This window comes from Trachinotus anak, unplaced genomic scaffold (assembly GCF_046630095.1).
Source record: "Trachinotus anak isolate AG129_WGS33_773 ecotype Australia unplaced genomic scaffold, CSIRO_AGI_Tana_v1 ptg000004l, whole genome shotgun sequence".
Taxonomy (NCBI): domain Eukaryota; kingdom Metazoa; phylum Chordata; class Actinopteri; order Carangiformes; family Carangidae; genus Trachinotus; species Trachinotus anak.
Window position 1 is genome coordinate 3,398,847 of NW_027273855.1, and position 21,526 is coordinate 3,420,372.

Genomic DNA, 21,526 nt, shown 5'->3' on the forward strand with positions numbered 1-21,526 from the left:
AAAAAAAAAGGTAGCTTCAGTGATTTCCCTCTCACTGACAGTCTGGGCCTTCTTTGTCCTCACAGTCGAAGTCGTCAGGTGGTGAGGCCTCTGCAGACACAGTCATTACTAATGGAGCAGGATCACCAAGGTAACAATTCAGAAACATTAACTCACAGTACTTAGTGTGAAATTAATCCTTAGCATGTGGATGAATGAGAAAATGTTCTTAAATAAACTGAAGAGTTTGGTCCTGTCTTGGGTTTAAGGAGCTCTTTCATCACTGCGTTTCATTTGCAAACTGTTCAAAATGTCTCCAGAAACAAGAGTAAGTCTGTGACCTTCACTCCTCTTCTGTTTGCTCATCAACTCTCTGTGGTTTTTACAAAAAGGACCAAGTCCACATCAGAGCTGGATGGCCCAGAGGTCAACGGAGCAGCCAACCAGGAAGAGAAAATCCAGTTTTCTATCCCGCCTCTTTTGATTTGCCCAGAGCTCGGTGACCTCACCAGGAAGAACTGGACCTACCTGACCAATGAGGTTAATAACTCACAGTTTTACACAGTTACTGTTTTAAAATGTGCAGTCAGTTTATTGTATATTATTAGTATTTGTCATTTGTCTGACTTTACTTTCTTCTTATTGACTGGACTTTTGAAAACTAGTGAGACAAAGGCTGGATTCATTTCTAGATCATGTTAAAGAAGATTAAATTTTATTTAAAGTAAGAAAATGTGGAATCAATTTCATGTCCTAGACCCCAGATGTCGGGGACACCTGTAAAACCTGGGACGGTCCCAGCGGCTCCTGCAGCAGCCTGGTGGGATCAGAGCTGGATCTGGAGTCTGTCCAGAGGAGCTACACTGCTCCAGACCGCACCGGCATCCGGATCTACTACAGCCCTCCTGCCGTGCGACGCATCGAGCACCAGAGGAGGAACCAGGACGCCAAAGAGCCCCAGCGGGCGCAGAACGGGAGCTCCCCCCGTGGACTGAGTGTCTGGGACACAGGTGTGGCTGCAGTAGAAACCCTGGAGGTTCAGCAACAGCAACAACCATCATCCTTTTCATCCTCGTATGAGCAGTGGCTGAGCTCGCTGTCCAAGCAGCACAGGGAGCTACTGGAGAGCAGAAGCAGCTGCATCGCCGGTTCGATCCCCAGTGTCATCAGCAACAGTGTCAGCAGCTCAACTAACAGTGTGGTTGATGGGATGACATCCTCTTCAGCTTTCCACGGCCTGGAGATCGGGGAGATTTCAGCCAACCTAAGTGATGACATGAAGGAGATGACCAACTGTGTCCGCCAGGCCATACGCTCCTCGTCTCTGGAGAGGAAGTCCAGCAAGGAACCAGGAAGTCAGGTCTGATTTATACCCAACTCAACTGATGATTGTCATGAACAAATGAGGGTACAATACTTGCTCTGTTTATGATATAGTTTATATATCTATTTATATATTATATTTATGTCTTGTGTCTAATGTACTGGAAACTAAAATTTTGTGATTAGGCTACAAAAATAAAACATTCAGGACTCAAAGACAAAAATGACTTGGTGGTGGTTTGGGGGTTTTTGCAGAATATTACTTACAGGTTTAGGCAGAGTCCTCTCTCACATCCGTTTCTCCACCCAGGTGGTCAGCATGTCCTCCAGGTCCACGCAGACCGCTGCCCAGTACGTCAGCATCGGGCTTCAAACCGACAACCTTCCCAGCAGCAGGGGGACGGGGTTACACTCCAAAGCCTGGTCTCCTCGTCCTTCATCTACAACCACCTCCTCGTTGGTGTCGGCCCGAACCCGCCAGATATCAACGTCACTGGATAAAGTTCACAGCCGCATCGAGAGGCCATGTTGTTCCCCCAAGTATGGATCACCGAAGCTACAGCGCAGAGTGTCCTCTGGTAATTCTTTTTTTTTTTTCTTAGCATTTGTTTTAACCCAGTTTATGGTTTTATTGCTCTGTTAATCTGCTTCGTGAATTTTTTACTCTATGATGTGATATCAAACTGTTCTGTTTTCAGGCTCCACCTCCAGACTGGACGGGTCTTCCTCCTCCAGGGACCGCAGCCTGTGGAGCCTCCAGCAGAGACCCATGGGTGGAGGCGGGGGCTCGGCCTGGGCTCGCTCCACCACAACCAGGGACAGCCCCGTCCTCAGCGGCCTCACCGATGGCCTCTCCAGCCTCTTCAGCGTGGTGGAACACGCTGGAAGCACAGAGTCGCTCTGGAGGGGGGACGGAGGTAAGAGACAGTCAGACAGTGAGTGTTTTTTGAAGATAGAGCTTTGTATTGATGATGTTTTGGAGATGTTTTAGAAAAGCAGAGGCAAAAAATCAAATTAACTGAATTCTTTGGGTCCTGGTATTGTTCATGCTGGTTCACTGTCGTGAAGAGTTCCTAGTTTCCTGTGATGCTCAAAGCCTCTACTCTTGTTTATTGAATCTTGAATGTCACAGTGCAAACATCCCTGCAGGATTCAATTATTCCTGTCAACACAGAGTGGATTTGACAACCACAAATCACTGAAATCATTGTAATACCCATCTTTGATCCCATCTTTGATCATTAGGAGCCAGCCAGGGTGCCAGCCCAGCACGGCAGCCTCCTGCCGCAGGAAAACCCTCCGGGGCGGCAGCCTGTGGATCTGACCCCAGCTCTCAGCGGTACGGAGGCCTGGTCCAGGAGTTCTTCAGGAACGTGTGCAGCAGCCGTGGCCAGGGAGGAGTCACCCTGCCCGGGGAGAGGGCGCAAAGAGACTCCCTGGGCAGCGTGGGTGTCTTAGGAGGGTTCAATAGCGTGGATGAGCCCAAGCCAGAGTGCATGTCAGCTGCGGTTGGAGGGCTCGGAGCGCTGGCTGGACTGGGTGGAGCCAACGACAGCGTGACCAGGATCGTTAATAAGAGGTTCATGAGGCAGACGGCCGGGGAAGAGATGGTCAGTATCATGGGAGGAGGGAAGGAAACGATGAGCAACGTCGGGGCTGGAGGATCTGGGACAGAGGTGAGGTCTTAGAAAATATGTTTTTATTTTAAACTCTTAAAGAACCATGACAGTGGTTTGGTTTATTTTACCTTTTACTTAACACCACAGCTGGATTTTAGAGATGTTTCTACTCCTCCAGGGCCTCAGTGGTTTTTCAAAAGTATGCAGTACAGTTTTAGATTTTTAATGTATTTCAATGTTAAGTTTCTGCACAATTTGAAAAATGGTAACAAACCTGTATATGAAATATGTAATCCATCACTGTTGCGACACCTGGGAATCCCTTGCATATCATTTTAAATAGATTTGGTGTTTACGAGCTAGTTTCACTTTCATTATTTCTCCTGCTTGCACATGTAACGGTCAGTGTCACAGTTCATGGTGTGAATATCAAACATTTTAAATGACTGTAATGAGAACAACTGGGACCAACTGAAAAAAATAAAAATCTATAAATATTCATACATAAAAGGAAAAAACATTCATACCTGCACGTTCAGGTAAATAAGATCCCTTGTCTTTCCCAGGATGCACCATGTGACTGCGCCGCCCAGTCTTCCTGCTTTGCCCGACCATCAAGAGCAGCAGCTCGCCATTCGCTGGGACAGTGCAAGCACCGCCCACAAGAGTCTCCAGCAGCAACCGAGGAGAAGAAGGACGCCTGCAACGAGTGATGACACTTCTACTGCCACATGCAAAGACACGCAACACGCAGGAAGACACACACACACACACACACACGAAGCAATACTGATTCGTCTTCACAAACACTGAACACCACTGCCATGAAAACACACCTCTCCTCTCATCACCAAATGTACATACGCACCCACTACCTGCCACACAGGCGCACTGCCAAACATGACACACACTGCTAGCACACTGCACAGACTGCCCCACAAACCCACTGCCACATGAACACATTCATTCATACATTCATAAACACACACACACATACACAGAACACCCAGGCAATATAACCCTTGTCTTGGACTGAACCATTCTGATGCCAAGGACTCCAGCAAACTCCAACCATCACCAAACTACCAGCAGGACAGAAAACACAGACACACACATCATCTCACACACGTAACTGAACAAAACCAACCAACTGAGCTGAAGAGGGTCTAACAAGGAAGGCCATGATGTCAGGACTGGGACCCCCACCCCCCCACAGAATAACAAATAACAGGTACTACAAACGGAAAATCCACCTTCATAACGTCACATTGCCACCATGCTGTTGGACCAGCAGCCATGTTGGATTCACAGATGATCGAGGAGAAGAGGAGAGTTTTAATAAGCATTGAAAGTACATGTGTGACTTTGAGAGCTATAAAAGCCGCCTCAGAGGAGAAATCTGTCACATCTGGAAAGATCTTTTATGTCTTGTGAAACTGTGAAACCATCATGCGTCTGAGACATAATGTGACGGAAAGCTCTGATGATTTCTCCTCTCTGAACTTTGTCCGATAAACACCTGCTCTGCTGGGAAATGTAAGTGTACCACTCAGATTGATCAGCACCCAGCGAGCGTCTCCAACACGGATCTGAAAAACGACACATCTCGATGACACATCTGATTCAGCCACAAACTAGCTTTCATAGCAAGAGGAAGAACTCAACGACTACGTATCCCAGCATGACCACACTTGATCTCCGCTGATGGATGATTAGACTCGTCAGCTCCATAAATGAGACCATAAAACTGATCTCAGTGTGGACCTCCTACCGTTGTTGTTTTAGGAGCAAACCTCAACAACAAAATCATCTCCAGGCTTGTTTAGATGTAACAGTCGACTGTGTTCCCAAAAGAACTTTGGCCACAAATACAGGAACACTCTGTGGCTTTGTAGCCATGTCTTAAACCTTGTAGATGTAAGAAAACCTAATTCAGAGGTGTTACCCTCCAGAGTCTGACTGGAACCTGTTACAGCAGCCAGGAAGTGCTTTTCTGTTTCATATTTTTTTAGATACTTCTTAACTGATGTCAAGGTTCATCCACAAACCAGGCCGATGATCCGATAAAGACATGTGGTGTACATTCCCACAGCACACTGTCCTGAAACATTTTAGTTGGTTGCACTGATTGGGGACCATTCCTGATCTGACCTAAAAGCCCATCTGCAGATTTCTCTTGGCAACGGATAGAGATGCCCTGATACCACCAGTGTTTTGTTTGGGGTCATGCTAGACCTGATACCCGTCACCTTTATCAGTGCATCTCTACCCTCTGTGCCTCATGTGATCAGATATGAGGAGTAGGAACGAACCACTGATACACAGTTTGTCCAAACTCATCCACCATCAACCAGAAACACTCACAAACTCTAAATTGCATTCCTTGTATCAGAGCGAACAGACTTTTTCCCAGTTCTGTATGTGTGTGTATGGTTTGCCTGCGTCTGGCCGTTCAATTCTCAGCTTTCTGGTGCACCAGTAGTAAACACTCAGCTTTTACTTCCTCCTCTCCGCTCTCACAAACAGCTGCCCTCGTTTTTTAGCGCTGCACCGACGGCGTAGCTACTGTACGAACCCTGAAAATGTAGCGTTATAACGAAGTGTTGGTAAACAAGCAGCTACGGGCTGTGGCTTCAACTGCAGTCAGAGTAAAAGCACTGAACGTTTTAACTTTTTTAAAGAAATTGTTTCAGTAAATCGCTATTTTACTTTTTTCTTCTTTTTTTTTTTAATTGATGGGATTCACTTCCAATGAAATAAAATGTGTCTGCACACAGAATTAACTGGGAAAATAGTAAAAGACTGAAAAACATGTCACATCTGTCTTATTAGTGAACTGAAACCTAAAAGAAAATGTAAATTGAAAGCAATCATTTGAATCAAGGTTTTTATTTCATTTTTCTTTCTCCTTCCATTTGTTTGCCATGTCATTGTCTTTCTAATCAATCAACCAATATTCAAAGTGCCTGTCAGATCGCCTATTAGTCAGCTCACACCAAAACTGGACTCCATATGAAAAACACACGGACAAACCCAGCAGGCCTTTTTTTTTTAAATGGGAAAGATTGTTTTTATGCACATGATTGCAATCAGGCTGTACTAAAGCTAATGAAGTACTGTACCACAGTGGAGAAAAGACAAAATGGTTTACAGGTATAGTATCAGATATTAACTTTTTTTATACCAAGTGTTATTGTATTTCTGGAAAGTAAATTATTTTTGTTTAGTTTTGTTTATTTTATATGGATGTTTCTGCTGATGTATTCCTGTTGTTTCTATTCTTTCTATTTAGTTATCATGGTGCTACTTAGTGTAAAGTCTGCTGTGGGCTTGCTGCCTTTAGCGAGGCGTCTACCCATCTATCCATTCATCTATTTAAATATGTCTCTGTCACAGAACGTGTACGAGCACCAGTGTTTCTCCGTCTCTGCAGACGATTTACTGACTCAGCAGTTTAAAATAGGGCATTACAGTAACAGTGCTTGTATTTAAATGACACACTGAGGAAAACCCACAGTCTAAACGCTGCTGACTGTCTCCACTCCAGCCCTCACTGCTGGTACAAAAACAACTGCATGAAACCAGTCGCCGCTTCAGAAGCCACCGGTCTGATTGCCACAGGAACAGGCTGTCTGATTTTTGACCACAATTATACAATAGGTCGTTTTAGCCGGGAAATCTGATTGGTTTAAGACCAACGAATTATTATAACCTTATTGAACGTGTTTCCAAGTGTCCCCCCCAAAAAAGCATAGTTAATAAGGTCGAGTACACATCCATTCCTTTCTACATTCCATATTTCCATCTTTTAAAGCTTTGTAGTTACGTCACACAATTGAAAACCACATCTGGTGTAGTCGCTGAAGAGAATTAACTCGATGCAAATACATGTAATGTCTTTAACATCGACAACAGAAAAGGAGAAATGGCTGAAACAGATTATTCTGGTGCTGTTGTTACCAAGACACAGTTCTGTCTCTAGTCTCTTGAGCTCCAGCTTGAAGCTGAACAAGGTGCTAGCTCGCTAACAAGCTCACAGGTTCCCTTAGCTGCTACCACTAAGACACTTCCACTTCCCTGTTTGGAAAAATGCAACAGTGCTTTTTAAGGAATAATCCACTGAAACTCAGTGTGGTGAGAATCACACAGTCACCACCCAGAAAGGTGCCTCTGAAAAAGTTGGCAGATCATTTCATCAGAGTGAAAAAACATTTTTAAATGTTTAAGTATGTGTCAGCAACAATTTATCTCACAATTGTGGAAATATTTATATATATATGTAGGTTAGCAGTTTGCATTTGTTGCACACAGCTTCATTCAAAAACAAAGGTTTTCAGTGGAGTAGTCCTTAAAGTTTGTAGTCAGGAGGTCTGGCACATTTTATCACACCTTAGCTCAGCTGTACATTAAAGACCAGAGCGGCGTCTGTGCACCAGCTCAATGAAATCAGAAAAACAAGCCAAATAAAAACACGTCACCACAGGGATCCATGTTTTTTTGAGCCGAGAAGTTAAAAGACAGAGTGGTGATGACACATTCTCCTCTTTTGACAAATACTAGCCACTAATGCTAGCTTCTTATGTTAGCGCACAAATTACAGTACATGCTGCATGTTAACAAGACAGATAGCTCAGCAGCGAACCAACATGTTATTATCTACGCTCAAAATAGTTCAGACGCATTAGCAGTGTCGTGGTCAGAGAGAAATGGAAAAACTACTAAGTTCATTTTTCCGTTCACTGTGGCTCATTAGCTGGGGGCCTCCAGCACGGCTGCTGGTCTCTGTATGAGGTTATAAGACCCTGAGACGTCGATACAGACCTAACTCCAAGTCCTGTCTGTAGTGACCACGGTCCGGTAATGACTCAGTTTTCCTCCAGTCTCTGCCGCCACAGACCAGGATGAATAGTCTAAAACCACAAAGGAAGTTTCACCATACCCTGATATTAGGTTTGAATCTGTCAAATCTTTCCATCTGATTTGAAACAGGTGGAACTTCACTGCAACAGATGCCAAATAACAGGCTTCAGTAATTAATATGAGCTCTGCTTTGAAATTGGACAAAATGCGACACCTACAAAATAAAAGCACAAATCTGAAAGAATATTTAAAATACACAGTATTGTGGAAATATTGCCATCGTGTACTCTAAATAAATATATAAAATATTATGTCACTCTCATCATTCACTGATAGAAAATTCATTTAATCGCTGAGAAAGTTTGTGACTTCGTGCGTTCTCAGAAGTTCCTGATGTCCTCGTCTCATTGACAAAGACAGAAAGTGATCCAGATTCTGTTCTACCTCGTTTTAATACACGTCATTAAACAACAGTAATTATGATCAATCATCTGGACATATTTGATGCCTGTAAACCAGGGCCTTTGTCCTGTTGTCATTTAGTCTCGCTGTCAGTGAGAAGGTCACTTCAGTGCCTTTCCTCTAATACTGATGATGATGATGAGGCCAACTTCCAGACTTATCACCTGTGGAATCACCTGTTTTCTTGCAGCAGGTGTAGACTGAGCTGCGCTCACGTTAATCATGAGTCGTTGCTCTGCTGCGCACGTTGTGACGGACGATCCCCGTGTTAAAAGTACAGAAAGCCTCAGAAATGACTTTAGCTTCACTTCTGTGTGACCAGACCTCCTCATGGGTGAAAATTCAAACCAGTGCTACAACTTTTTCTGCTCATGTTTCTGATATGAAGATATGATACAAGAGGCAATATTAAGATTCTAAAACTGACGCTGTGGAGGACAGAAATACAGACTAAGGTTTCATGTTTATAACAGATTTGAACATATAAAACAATTGGACGGTGTTACTTTATACAGTAATACGTATTTATACATATTTATTAGTGGATATATCTCAGATCTGCTGGTATGTACAGCAGCCTGTACACATTTTCTATAAGCGGTGAAATGGCGCGCTCTGACTCTGATGTCATTGGTCAGTTCTGTCTCCGCCTCTCCAGCCTTTCCACCTGCCTGTCAGGTGTCTCATTTGCTCCTCCCCCTCAGGTTATAAGTACTAGTCATTGCAGCCAATGACAGAGCAGTTTTACAGGTCACTCAGCATCACCAGCCAATGACAGATGAGTTCTTACAGGTTGCGTGGCACAAACCATGAGTCTCATTGTTCCCTGTGTTTCTGTTAGAAAGTAACATGAACCTTTCCAACCTTTTCAAGGTGTTTCCACACCATTCGTACGATTGTTGCATCCTGGCAATATGTACATGGATTTTTAGCTGTTCATAATGTTAGCTGAACTATTACCTAGAGACGGCCTGTATATTCGCTTTATATAACGTACCCTTGTCTTTTTTTAATAATGCTTGACTCTTGAATGAAAGGAGAATGCAATGAAAGCTAAATAAAAACGAGTACACAGTGAGGAAATTTGTCCCCTCGTTTTGCAACTTGAAAAGAAAGGAAACGCTTGTACTCTTCTCTGTCCTCTTGTTTCTCTGAGAAAAGCTGAATGTCGACGGCCGATCTGAAACCAGGTCGCTGTGGAAGTATGTAGCTCTCTCCCTTTACAGGCCGCACTGGAGCATTTCCTCTGTACATAGGCGCGTTTTGAAGCGGGTGGAGAAAAAAAAAAAACGAGAAACAGCAGCAAATGTTAAAAGAAGTTAAACAAGAAAATTTGATCCAAGTGGATTTTTAAAGGGGTTGGGGGATTTTTGTTTTTGCGACCAATGTAGCTTGCAAAACGAGATATTATAACTGCCTCCTGTTTGTCATAGAATTCACAAATAAATGTTTGTTGAAATTTAGCGTGGTCTGTTTTCGTGTCATTTTTGCTCATTTTACTGGGTCAAATAGTGATGGTCTTCTCTTTTCCTGTCTTCTGTCGATCGTCCACACAGATTAGCTTCTAGCAGTCAAGTACGGCTTTCAAGAGCGGAGAGAGACGCAGAGGTGAGGACAGAAATAAAGAAATGAAGATGATATTGGGAGGAAGAATAGTTTAAAGAATATTTATCGACATCCTCATGCAAAATTTAGACAGAAAAGTTAGACCATTTCTTACAAATATTCATGTTCAATTTGTATGAGCATTTTCTGATCTGCCACCTCTATGGTGACAGTGTGTTATAGTTTTACAATTAAAACTATTTTCTCAAGGTTAAAGGAAAAAACCTTCACTGCGATTTCAGGTGATCCCAGAATAAATCAATAAAGAAACATGATGACTTTTTAAAATTTTGTTCCACACTTTGGTTTATAACCAAATATTTGCAAGAGTAATAACATTCCCATGAGCCTCAGCTGCACCAACCTCCAGGAGATCAGCGTTCGTCCTTCAGTGACTGGGCCACGACAGATCTGATGTAACATGTAAAATGCTGTAATTTTTCTTCTTTACTCGGGGCCACTTTCCTGATGCCTTCATTTTTTTAATCCTGTCAGAACAATGTAATTTAACACAGTTCCAGAACAGAGCATGAAACTAACGTGCTGCACAGAGAGTTTATAGTTATTCCTAATTCTCCACTCCTGTCCCCGGTTGGTCTTCATATACTACAGTTATATAAGAAGAGTAAAACACTTTATTGAATTCATTGCTTGGGATCTACAACATAATTTTATACAATTTGCTAAAATATACAGATGTACAGTCTAGAGACAAACAACAGGTACAGTTACCTGGGCACAGCCAGTATTCAACCCATTTACATCTGGAGTTGTTTTGGTTTCAGGCGGTCATGTGTTCCCTTTATTGTCCAAATTGTGATCTACAATGTGGTATTTTGCAGTTGCCATTCACTCATCTCTTTGAATATATCTGCAGATTGTGTTCGGTTCAAGCTTTGTGTCTTTGTGGACATTAATTTTGTGTGGAGGTTGTACTTTCCACATCATTATAAGGCGCAAAGAATAAGATGTAAGTCACAGATCAGACACTTTCATCGCAGGCGTACAACAACGAGCAACTATAGTCACTATGTGTTTAAAGTAAGAACTGCTTTGCATATTTTTATTTTATATTCTAGGCCATAAACTGCATTATTAACGGCCATTTTCCAAACCACACCACGCTTGTTTTGCCTTGGGAGTTTGCCACGGTCGTCTGGACTCGCCGTTCTGGCCGTAACTGCCCAGAAATGTTCACGGTGACATAAACGTGCTCCCACGGATCAGAATGAAGAAATGTTATTAACATGCCTCGACTGTGAAAGTGCCTATTATCTCTGGAAACACAGGAGAGCTTAAGAGTCTTACCCTGTTATGTGGAGTGGACAGATGGTGTTCTGCTGAGATCCAGCATTTGGTGAAAACACAATATGAAAGCTCGGTTTATACAGAAAATAATTAGGTAGCGGTTAACTCCCTGTTCTCTGTAAAGCAGCCAGAACTGCAGACTTTACAAAATCAGTGTTTGATTATCATTCTCTATGAGGCAATGTTCATTTTATCCTTTTGTTTGTCTTCAATCCCCATATGGCTCCAAGTGGCAATAAAGCTGGTGTGTTCTGCAAATCTGGGTAAGAGCGAGAAAAAAGTGAGAGAACAAAGGCCAGAGAAAATGAAAAAGAGCTTAAAATATACAGAAATAGATGCTAATAATAATAATAAATAATAAGAGCACTTATCAAAACATAGTAAATACAATTAATAATCAAATAGAACAAATTTAAAAGAATAAGACACACAAATGAATAATAAAATAAACAGGAACCTTACATGAAATGAAGATATGTTTTCTAATAAAATATGTTTTTAGGAGAGATTTAAAGAAGACACTGACTCAGTCTTATCTCCTCAGGTTCCAGGGTCTCGGGGCCCTGAAGGTAAACGCTCTGTCACCCTTAGTTTTCAGCCTAGACTCTGGAACTGATAGAAAACTGGTGCCTGAGGATTTAAAATTACATTTAGTTTAATAAGGATTTAGAAGTTCTAAAATGAGCTTAGAGGTGAAATAGAAAGAAGAACGAAGGAGAAAATGTCTTCAACACTGACCTGAACAGTGAAACAATGACATTACAAATAACTTTGCTAATTTGAATTGTTTCGTTCATGTTTTGTAGTTTTTTTTCTCAGATAAACCAGTTAAAGCAGCCACGTATCAGTCATCACACACGACCCGACTGTCTCCAGTTCAGGAAGATGCTCAGTGCGTCGCTCGGTCGGGTTCAGTTCAGAACTAGGTCTGTAGAGAGTGGTGGTCTTGATATGATTAATATCTGATCAGAGTAATAATTGGCTGGAGAGGAACAGACAGGAAGTGACCTCACCGCAGCGACGTTTGAAAACAAAGAACCCACTTCCTGTTTTGACTGAACCACCACATCAGAGGAGGAGTGGTCACGGTGGGTGGAGTTTTTTGGTGACTGATTTCTCTTGGGAATAAATTACACTGTCAGTTGTTCTTTTTTTTTCTTTCATCCAAACATTGAATTATTTTAATTTGTAACTTTATACTTTTACTTGTTCCATCCATGATTTTCTTCAGGAGGGAATTTAACTGAACTCATTTCCCTCTGCAGGAGTCAAGTTTGATTACTCTTGATTTAACCAGCTCAGGCTGTGGGATCACAGGAGCTAAGCAAACACCTCTAACTTTGTCTTCACCTTTACTGGTTTTTATCTTTTCCAGACTTCTGTCTTTCAGCCTCACCCTGCTTGAAGATAGTTTTTTTTCCCCCAACAGAAGTGATAAGGATTATTTCCCTGGGAGGAATTAATGGATTTAAATCCCACAGTGAAGTTTCGGCCAAACTAATGAATGGATTTAAATGAGGTCTGGGAGCACAGGATGTCATGCTAACTGCAGACTCAGGCCCTGAGGTTACAGATATAGATCTGTGTGTGTGTGTGTGTTGTCTGAACCTAGCTAAAATAGGTCAGTATCAGAGGAAGCTTGAGGCAGTCTTATCTCAAAGCAGCCACTTAAGACCCAGCAGTATTCTTCTGTATCTGTCCAGCTAACTCTGGAAACCGGCCGGGGTGCGCGAGACAAAAGACTAAGAGCCATTAGTATCCATCATGAGAGTGAGGACGGCCCTTTATTCTTTACCTTTTGAAAGGTTTGAGTCGCCGTAATAAATCTAAAGCCATTAGATCCTTTGTCAGGTGTTTTTTGATCCAGTCACTAAAAGGTGCATCATTGCCTCAAACTTCTCCTTTCAGCGTCAGTATGGAAGACGGCTGAGTACTCTGTATTATTCTCACTGTATGAGTCTCAACAAATCCCATAAAAACACCAAAACCTAACGAGTGTTGTCTGTGCAGCTGACAATACATAGAAGATATAACTTATCCTCTCTGCTGTCAAACACCTTTAAAAAGATCAATAAGATCAATAATCACATTCCTCCACTACAAGGTGCACTATTTTGTTTAGTCATATCTATGAATTCATATATATAATATATATATATATATATGTGTGTGTGTGTGTTTTGGCGTGGGGACGTTTTTTCTTTCTGTTTTTTTTTTTTTTTCCCCCGAATAAATGTGTATTAATCCGCAGCTGAAAATAGTCCCCAACAAATACACCATTTAGTCCTGTGTGAGTAATGTTTGCTAAAAACTACAGCACCCAGCTGTTTTAGGAAATAACTTATGACCCATTTTAAAAGACTTTCATCTAAAGAACTCATTGTTGGTTTTCATTATTTCATGGAATTTGCTCACAATATTAAAAATACACCAACCTTATCCTTTAGATTGAGATGAAAGATGTCTGCGATACGACATCATGTGGTAAACAGATAAACAGACTCTGTTACTGTGAACTGCACATGTTTATAACGCCAGGTGTTCAGTTTTGCATCGTATTGCACTCAGAGAGATTTAAATGAGTGTTTCATTGTAGTCAGCCAACAAAGAAAACTGAGACAACACCTGGAGTCACCCGTACCTGCCAGACTGAAACACTGATGTCACTTCCTGTCCAGAAATGTTTGTGTTAATAAACAATCAAAACTCCTATTTTGAGACAACACCTGGGCTCCTGGTGTTTGGAGCTTATACTAATCTGTATCTGTGTCTCCTTGCTCTGCAGGTAGCTGGTTGGTGTCAGGTGGCTGCAGACTAACCGCTGTCTCCACAGACCCCCACATCCTGGGTTTGGTTATTTTATCTTAGTTTATCCTTATGTTTGTGTCTTTATGCACCTTACAACACTCACACTAACATCCTTCACTCATGAAAACCACACTCACTTGGTTTAATTTGGTCCAATAAAATATTCTTTATTGATTGTTCCTACACAAATGTAATATGGGTACAAACAAAATACAAACATACATGTAAAAATTATATATGAACCCTTTATATATTGACATATATGTCTATCTTATATAAATATCTATATCTATGTATATGTGCTTCTATTGTGGACATGTTACATAAATATATATCCATCCCAAAGCCTGTTAATATATGTTGGTTTTATATATATATATGTTGATAATATACGATATATATTAGAGTCCAAAAGTTAATGACAAATTAATAAGAAAAATCTATATGAGCATATGTAATTTTTATATGTATGTATATTTATATGTATGTTTTAATAAACTTGAACATATAAATTAAATACACATTGCAAACATATGTGGTTGCAACATCTTACCATATAAAAATTCATCATATAGATATTTTTAATATATACTCAAATACAAATGTTACTATGGGAATTTCATATGTTATAAACGTATATATTCATATATGTATATTATGGTGAACATATATGGCAACATGACTGTGGATATAGGGACATATCTGACATATATTACATCTCTGTGTGTCTCCTGTTTGTTGTGGCCTCCTGGGTCAGTTTACAGTATATTATAACATCTACAGGAGAAGATTCAAAACAGTGAAAAACACAAAATAAAGAAATGAACTGAAAGTCTATCACTCCATAGCTGAGGAGTCAGATCTGTATTTTTGTCCACATACTTTCCCTGATGAGCAATGGAAACAAAATTCAAGTATTTCCAGCTAACTCTCCTTCGTCTGCAGTTGTTGACAGTTAAACTTCTAAACTCTGAATCTAAACTGTGTTGGTGTGAAATAACACAAATAAAGTGAATAAAATGTGTGAGTGAGTTTAAGTTTGAGGATGATTTTTCACTTCCTGATCTTATGTCACACACACACACACGCACAGGAACACAGGTACAAACACAGGATACAGTCAATGAGGCTCCAGTCATTAAAACTGAAAGCAAAGGGAGGAACTCACGCTCTTCAGCTCACAAAACACACACACACACACACACACAAGCACTAACTCTCACACACATACGGTTAAATGTCTGCCAAGAAAATTTGGTGAGGGCCAAATCTACGAGGAAGGGAGTGACTTTCCTTTCTTAAAGCAAATATTTTCAAGTCACCATTACTTCAAGTAAAAACACAAACACCTGAGCTCATGACAAGAGGCTGATCATGTAAACGTGGATTTCTGCAGAGAAAACATCTCATATCAACCTGAGCTGCAGACAAGACGCTTGTTTCTCTTCCAGATACAGAAACTACCAGAAAATACACGAGGAGATGAGACAAAGTGAAGTGGAAACAAACTTGGAAAATAAATCACGATGTGCACGAAACATGTGGCTGAAACATCCACTGAGTGAAAACATGAGGGCAAACCTTACCTTCCTCAAATGAACACATGAAACAAACTGTTTTGCACAACATGTCATCAGTGCAGTGTGGTTATTGTTGTCATTTCCCTCTCACTGTACCTGTGCCTGAAAGAGTGAGAACCAGCTGCAGTCTGACAGAAAGAAGGAAAATGGACCAGAGCTTCAATCAAAGGCCACACAGGTGTCAAACAGCTGGTGAACACCACCATCTTGTGGCTTCTTTGTGTTACTGTCACTGTTTCCACAAGTTGGTGAGGGCCATTTTACTGCTGGAGAATCCGACATCCAGATGTTGATGTTTGTGGAAAAGGGGCAACAACTGTGTGTTCGGACCTGGACATTTCTGTTTTAGGCGAACCTGACTTTTTTTATATGTTTTTATTTATTCCACTTTTCCATTTACTGTTAAATTATAGCTATGTTTTATTTATTTATTCATTTATTTATTTATTTGTTTGTTTGTTTCGGTTTTTTCAGGTGACGTTGTGGCTGCAGGTTCTGTGGTTGCCATGGTTTCTCTCCAGGTGCATCATTCAGACGCGTCATCATTTGAACAGAAACAAACTCAGTAACGGCAGAAAACACGGACAGAGTTTCTGAGCTTTCACTCGACGATATCTTCAAGAAGACGACCTCCATCCACCGCTTTTTTTACCCTGACACCCACTGACGGACCACTGACAAGGACCAAGGCTGGTTCAGCATGGAAGATGTAAGATTTATCTTTCAAAACACAGGTTGCTTTCTGTGTATTTCACCGTTGAGACTCTCAGAGTCCCCAAAGTTCACCGCACTACAACAACCTCCAGGACTGAGTCCGGTTCACAGCAGGTCTCAACCACCACTAATAATCTCATTTTATTAATAAACTGTCGGAGACCACGGCTCATGTCCAACTCACTGATGTTCAGAAAATAATATTCATCTTCACTCTAGAAACTCCACAAACAGTGAAGCTAACTTTACATGTTAGCCAACATTTACAGAGGATGATTCAGACAAACCCTTTAAAAACCTTCAATAAACGTCATATGATTGACACAGACCAGTACAAACATTAGTTTAATTCACACAGTTTTTCAGAGAAAACAGAATTAAAATACATGTTGCTTATTAAAGTCAAATTAATCTGATTTTCCACTGAAATAACTAAAACCAGAGTCAGGTTTTAGCTAAATAACTGAACCAATAACACTGCAGATAATAATAATAATAATAATAATAATAATAATAATAATAATTAGTCTATCCAACACATGATGAATATAATACATAAATGAACAGAATAAAATGTTTCATAGCATCCAATTGTTGAGATATATTAATCTAAATAAAGATAAAGTGACTTCAGTCGGGTAATCAGTCTTATTAATAAACTATATGCAAACATAAATTACTTAGTTGTGCTAATGGTACTTTATTAGTAGAGGTTTTATTAAATTGAAAACAAATGAAGTGGATTTGAGCAGACAGATGATTTTCATCATCTTTTAACATCTGGCTGCTCTGTCTCTCTGATGATACAGATGCTGACAGCTGCTTCAGTCATAACCAGAACAACCTAACCCCTCATCTGTTCATTTATCAGATAAATGAAAACAAATATTTAATATCTCAGTTAAACGTCAGACAGGTCAGTCCTGTTATAGTTAGTATGACTTGAAGTCATGTCAGGTGATAACAAGAGAAACGCAGTGTTCATAGTGCAGCAGGAAACTGAACGTTTCAGGGAAATCTGTCAAATGTGGACACAAGTACTAAACTTGGCACAAATCCTCCTTGGGTATTACTATATTGATAAAACATGTTAGCCACTTGACAATTCAAAATGGCTGCCATTTCCAAGATGGCTGCTGTTTCCAAAATGGCTGCCATTTCCAAGATGGCTGCCATTTCCTGCAAGGAAGTTTACCCACAGTTTTCCCATATCAGTGATCTGGGTGTCAAATAATAATAGATTTTAGAAACTGGATGGTGAAATATAGTTCACTGTGAAAACTGAAAATAAGGTCAAGTGTTTTAAGTGTAATTGAGCTGACAACGAACATGGTTTGTTTGCTAACTTGTGAGCTAACGAGCACAACACTGCAGGTGCCAGGACAAGGAGCTACTGAGATCATTTGAAGCACATCTTGTCCCAAATACATACAGGCCTCAATAACATCAGATTCAGTTGCAAAATTATCGAAATTTGTCCTGTTGGTAAAATCCTGTTGTAAAATATGTGTTTAATATGTTGGAAATGGTGGCCATCTTGGAAAATGGCTGACATTTTGAAATTTCAGGCGGCTCATGGTATTTTTCAAATGAATGGCCCCAGAGAGATAAACATCCCAGTTTTGGTGCTTGTGTCCATGTTTGAAAGATGATTGCAGTCGTCTGCTGCTCGATCATGTTTCTCTTCTCATGACACCTGCAGCACAGTCAGAGCTTCTTCAACAAATCACCTCCACAATAACACTGTTGACACTTTACTGTGTTTGACTGCAAATACTTTGATCCACCTGCTTGTGTATATTGTAGCTGTGATATTTATTTTAATGGACTGTTATTGATCATTTAAATTGTGGATCCTCTCTCATGACAGCACAACAGTTGATGGTGTGTTCATGTGACGTGCAGCAGAAGTTTAGATGTTGGCTTCGCTTCTGTTTTCAGACTCACCAGAGCTTCACCTGGAAAACTGTCCTGGCACCGAACCCCAACCGGCCCGGCAGCCCGAGGCTGATCCTGAGAAGGGTCCCAGCACCAGCCGTCTCCACCAGCTTCTCTCCAGGCTCTCCTCCTGTCTGCTCCTCTTCCTCCTCTTCCTCCTCCTGTTCCTCCTGTTCCTCCTCCTCCTCTGTTTCTCCTTCTCACCCTGTCAGGGCTCCTAGACCCTCCCCTCACTCTTCTCCAAGCTCTCCTCCTATCCAGCCCCCTCCAGCACCAAAGGAGCAACGGTGGACTCGTGTGGCAACTGATCAGGACAAGATCATCCTCAGAAGGCTGCCACCATCAACCTCCCTGGAGACACCTGAAGAGCCCAGACAGGTTTGTACGGCGCGCCCCCCTACGAGTCGTCAGACCCCCACCAAGCCCTCTCAGACGCCAACAGGGCCCCAGCCGAAGTGGGTGAGGAACGTGCGGGCCATTATCAGGGAGAGAAACCGGCAACGTGGCTGCCGGGGAGGTAAGAGAGCAGCTGGACCTCCGCAAGGTGAACCTCCAGGTAAACGCTTGATGAACAAGTGATTTTAATTGATTCACTGATTGAATTGAATCAGATTCTAAATCTATCTGAATCAAAATGATTTGCTTGATCTGATCAGACCAGATTTTATTTGAATTGTCCTGATGTGATTATCTGATCTGATTAGATTTGAATTAGTTTGATTTGCGGATTTTATTTGAATTGATTTTATGTGATTTGGTCCGCTTTGATTTGATCTGATTTCAATTGTTGTGATTAGTTTGATCAGATCGGATTTTATTTGAATTCCACTCATTTTTGTGATTTTGTCCGATCTGATCTGACTTGATTTGATTTATTGTGATTTGATCTGATCGGATTTTATTTGAATTGATTTTATGTGATTTGATCCGATCAGATTTTATTTGAATCAATTGAATGAGCTTGTTCTGATTTGACCTCACCTGACCTCACCTGACCTCACCTGACCCGACCTCACCTGACCTCACCCGACCCGACCCGACCCGACCTGTCTGACTGACATGACGGTTGTAGCTGTACCTGTGACTCTGGTCAGGGTGCCTGTCAGAGCAGGGGCTGATCTGGGGGGGGCAGCGTGAACCTCCCTCGTGTTTCGCCCTCACAGTGAAGCTCCTCTCTGGCAGAAGAAGAAAAGGATGCAGGTAGCATGTCATGGAGGTTCACATGTGTGTCTGCGCCCACCCTAGACCAACAGTGGAGTCCACAGTGACAGTCACCGCAGTGCAGGGGTCACAGTGGGGACAAAAAGGGGGGGACACAGCGATGACAGTAGAAACAGCGTTACAGCCTCCGGTCCTCGCCGCCAGCGGAGAAAGTCTGGCGCCAAAGTACAAATGAGGTAAGTGAGATGAGTCGTCCACGTGTAGCTGGTCGTGGTGGAAGCTGGGAGAGGCTCGTTCATCAGGGGAGAGCGTCACCTTCTCAGGGCAACATTTCACATGACTGCTTCACTCAGAGGAAGAATCCAGCAGCTGCAAAGTCAAAAGGTGAGTTTGACTCAATTGATTGTAAAAATCACAACAGCAGGTCAGAAATTTAGTGTCGGATTCTGTTTGGTTGTTTTCTTTGTGTTTTCTTTCAGACCCCAGAAGACCCCAGGAGAAGAAAAGAGACGAGAGACGCCCCAGAAGTCCAGTAAAGATGCAGGAACAGGTCCACAAGGAGGAGACAGATGAAGACGAGGGGAGCAACATCTTCACAGACGACACTGAAGAGCACGATGCTCTGGTAATCACTGGTCATTTAAATGTACGGTATTATCTTTCATTACGTTGCTGCTGATGTGCTCTGTGACAGAGGGGAACCAAAAGGAGTAACATGGCTCTTCAGATGTAGATGTGTTTACTCACAGTATTTAGTTCACAGTGTGTAGCCCAGAAAATACAAACATTTACCTGAGAACTAATCTGAAGGTTTTCTGTGTGATTTTTCTTTCATTCAGCTCCGTCTTTGGGCGACTGCAAGACCCCCAAAGAAATAAAAAGCACACACCCAGAGGAACCAGCGACGTGACCAGAGAGGAGGGAAAAGTCCTGACGAGGACAAAGGAGACGAGCGACGGCCCCAGGATGGGAAAAGAAATGAGAAACAGATCCAGCAAGGTGAGGTGCAGTGGTTATCTTACTGTGGCACTGTCATTGTTTTGTCTGCAAAGGGTAAAAGAAAGAAATGAAACGGCTGCAGAAACACTGTGAATTTACACAAGTAGATAGGACAGCTGTCTGAATCTGTTTCTCTGTGTTTGCAGGACGACAAAAGAGAAACTCCAAGACCCCAGATGATGATGATGAAGATGATGAGCTCCAGGATGAAGATGAGCAACAACCCCCAGATGACAAAGGACAAGAAGGAAAACACCCAAGAGGAGAGTGCATGTGGAGAAGTGCACGGTGAGACGTCAAACTAGAGCTAATGAGAAACAGTAAAAGTGTCTCTATAGATTCTGTATGTTTCCATCAGGATACAGCACTGTTCAGGCTGAATGTTTGATATCCTGATATCTGGTGTTAATGTTTGAATTCTCAGGTCACATTTAAACGTCAGAGCTCACGGTGACACTGTCGTGTCTCAGTGGAACAATTAACAGAGCCGTCGTTACTGTCATTAGCAGCAGCTGTGTTACAGTCTCCCCCTGCTGCTGATGATGTGTGAATGATCTGTCTCATGGTGTCTCCTCAGGTGGATCTGGTCTGGCCTGATTGGGAGGAAACCCACGAAGAAGAGGCAGAGATCTTGGCTCTTAGTTATTTTCTCTTTGTCTGGAAATAAACAGAGTTTTTTTTCTGCTGCAACAAACTGACTCCTTTGGTTTTGTTGAGCTGCTGTTTGTGCTTTTCCCTACAATGACAAGTCAAAATGTCTGCTGTGAGTAAGACCTGTGACTGTCAGTGTTTCTACTGTGACAAAACATCCAGCATCTAAACCAGGAGATGGAGATAATAACATTTAAATCAAGAAACAACTGAGGAGCATTTAACAGCAACATGATAAACAAAGGGTTAAATTAAAAATGAGAAACGTGCATGTTTTTACAGAACAACACTCATATTGATTTCTAGTCTCTTCTCAGTGCAACAGTGACAGTCACAGTAATCACTGGTGTTTTCCTGGTCAGCTTTATAGAGTTAAGATTATCCAGAGCTGCCGGGGTCTAAATCTTGTTGGATGTGACCTAGTGGAGGTGTTTCCACCCTGTGACACCACAGGTACTTGAACACGTTATTTCTCATTAAATACTGAATGTCCCGTCTGTCCTGCTGAGTGAGCTGGTC

The 21,526-nt window shown here is 41.8% G+C and overlaps 2 protein-coding genes across 7 annotated transcripts in view; both read left to right on the forward strand.

Moving 5' to 3' along the window:
* Positions 1 to 9,706, forward strand: part of mtcl2 (microtubule crosslinking factor 2) — a 106,561-nt gene extending 96,855 nt beyond the window's left edge. For both annotated transcript variants that reach the window (XM_071475285.1, XM_071475287.1), the window contains exons 18-24: positions 66 to 130; positions 372 to 519; positions 737 to 1,339; positions 1,613 to 1,880; positions 2,001 to 2,219; positions 2,548 to 2,978; positions 3,488 to 9,706. In XM_071475285.1, coding sequence (XP_071331386.1) covers positions 66 to 130; positions 372 to 519; positions 737 to 1,339; positions 1,613 to 1,880; positions 2,001 to 2,219; positions 2,548 to 2,978; positions 3,488 to 3,634 — 1,881 coding nt within the window. In that variant the 3' untranslated portion in view covers positions 3,635 to 9,706. The remainder of the gene's footprint in view (positions 1 to 65; positions 131 to 371; positions 520 to 736; positions 1,340 to 1,612; positions 1,881 to 2,000; positions 2,220 to 2,547; positions 2,979 to 3,487) is intronic.
* Positions 9,707 to 14,523: 4,817 nt separating this feature from the next.
* LOC139620107 (uncharacterized) lies at positions 14,524 to 21,409 on the forward strand. Of its 5 annotated transcripts, none has more exons than XM_071475310.1 (5): positions 16,838 to 19,741; positions 19,837 to 19,982; positions 20,197 to 20,356; positions 20,503 to 20,644; positions 20,934 to 21,409. In XM_071475310.1, exons 2-5 carry the CDS (start codon positions 19,927 to 19,929, stop codon positions 20,951 to 20,953), a joined length of 378 nt encoding a protein of 125 aa, XP_071331411.1. In that variant the 5' UTR covers positions 16,838 to 19,741; positions 19,837 to 19,926; the 3' UTR covers positions 20,954 to 21,409. The 5 variants fall into 5 exon arrangements, 4 of the variants coding, with proteins under 4 accessions (XP_071331412.1, XP_071331411.1, XP_071331410.1 ...); XM_071475309.1 differs by having other exon boundaries at positions 16,838 to 17,550; positions 18,200 to 19,982; XR_011690743.1 differs by adding an exon at positions 14,524 to 16,253 and having other exon boundaries at positions 18,200 to 19,982; positions 20,503 to 21,409.
* Positions 21,410 to 21,526: the final 117 nt, after the last annotated feature.

What these genes read in the sequence shown, in the direction of transcription:
- LOC139620107 (XM_071475308.1), top strand. Translation starts at nt 19,927, where the DNA reads ATGAAGACGAGGGGAGCAACATCTTCACAGACGACACTGAAGAGCACG. An exon ending in TGAGAAACAGATCCAGCAAG is followed by an intron (nt 20,357 to 20,502) that starts GTGAGGTGCAGT and finishes CTGTGTTTGCAG; the next exon opens with GACGACAAAAGAGAAACTCC. An exon ending in TGCATGTGGAGAAGTGCACG is followed by an intron (nt 20,645 to 20,933) that starts GTGAGACGTCAA and finishes GTGTCTCCTCAG; the next exon opens with GTGGATCTGGTCTGGCCTGA.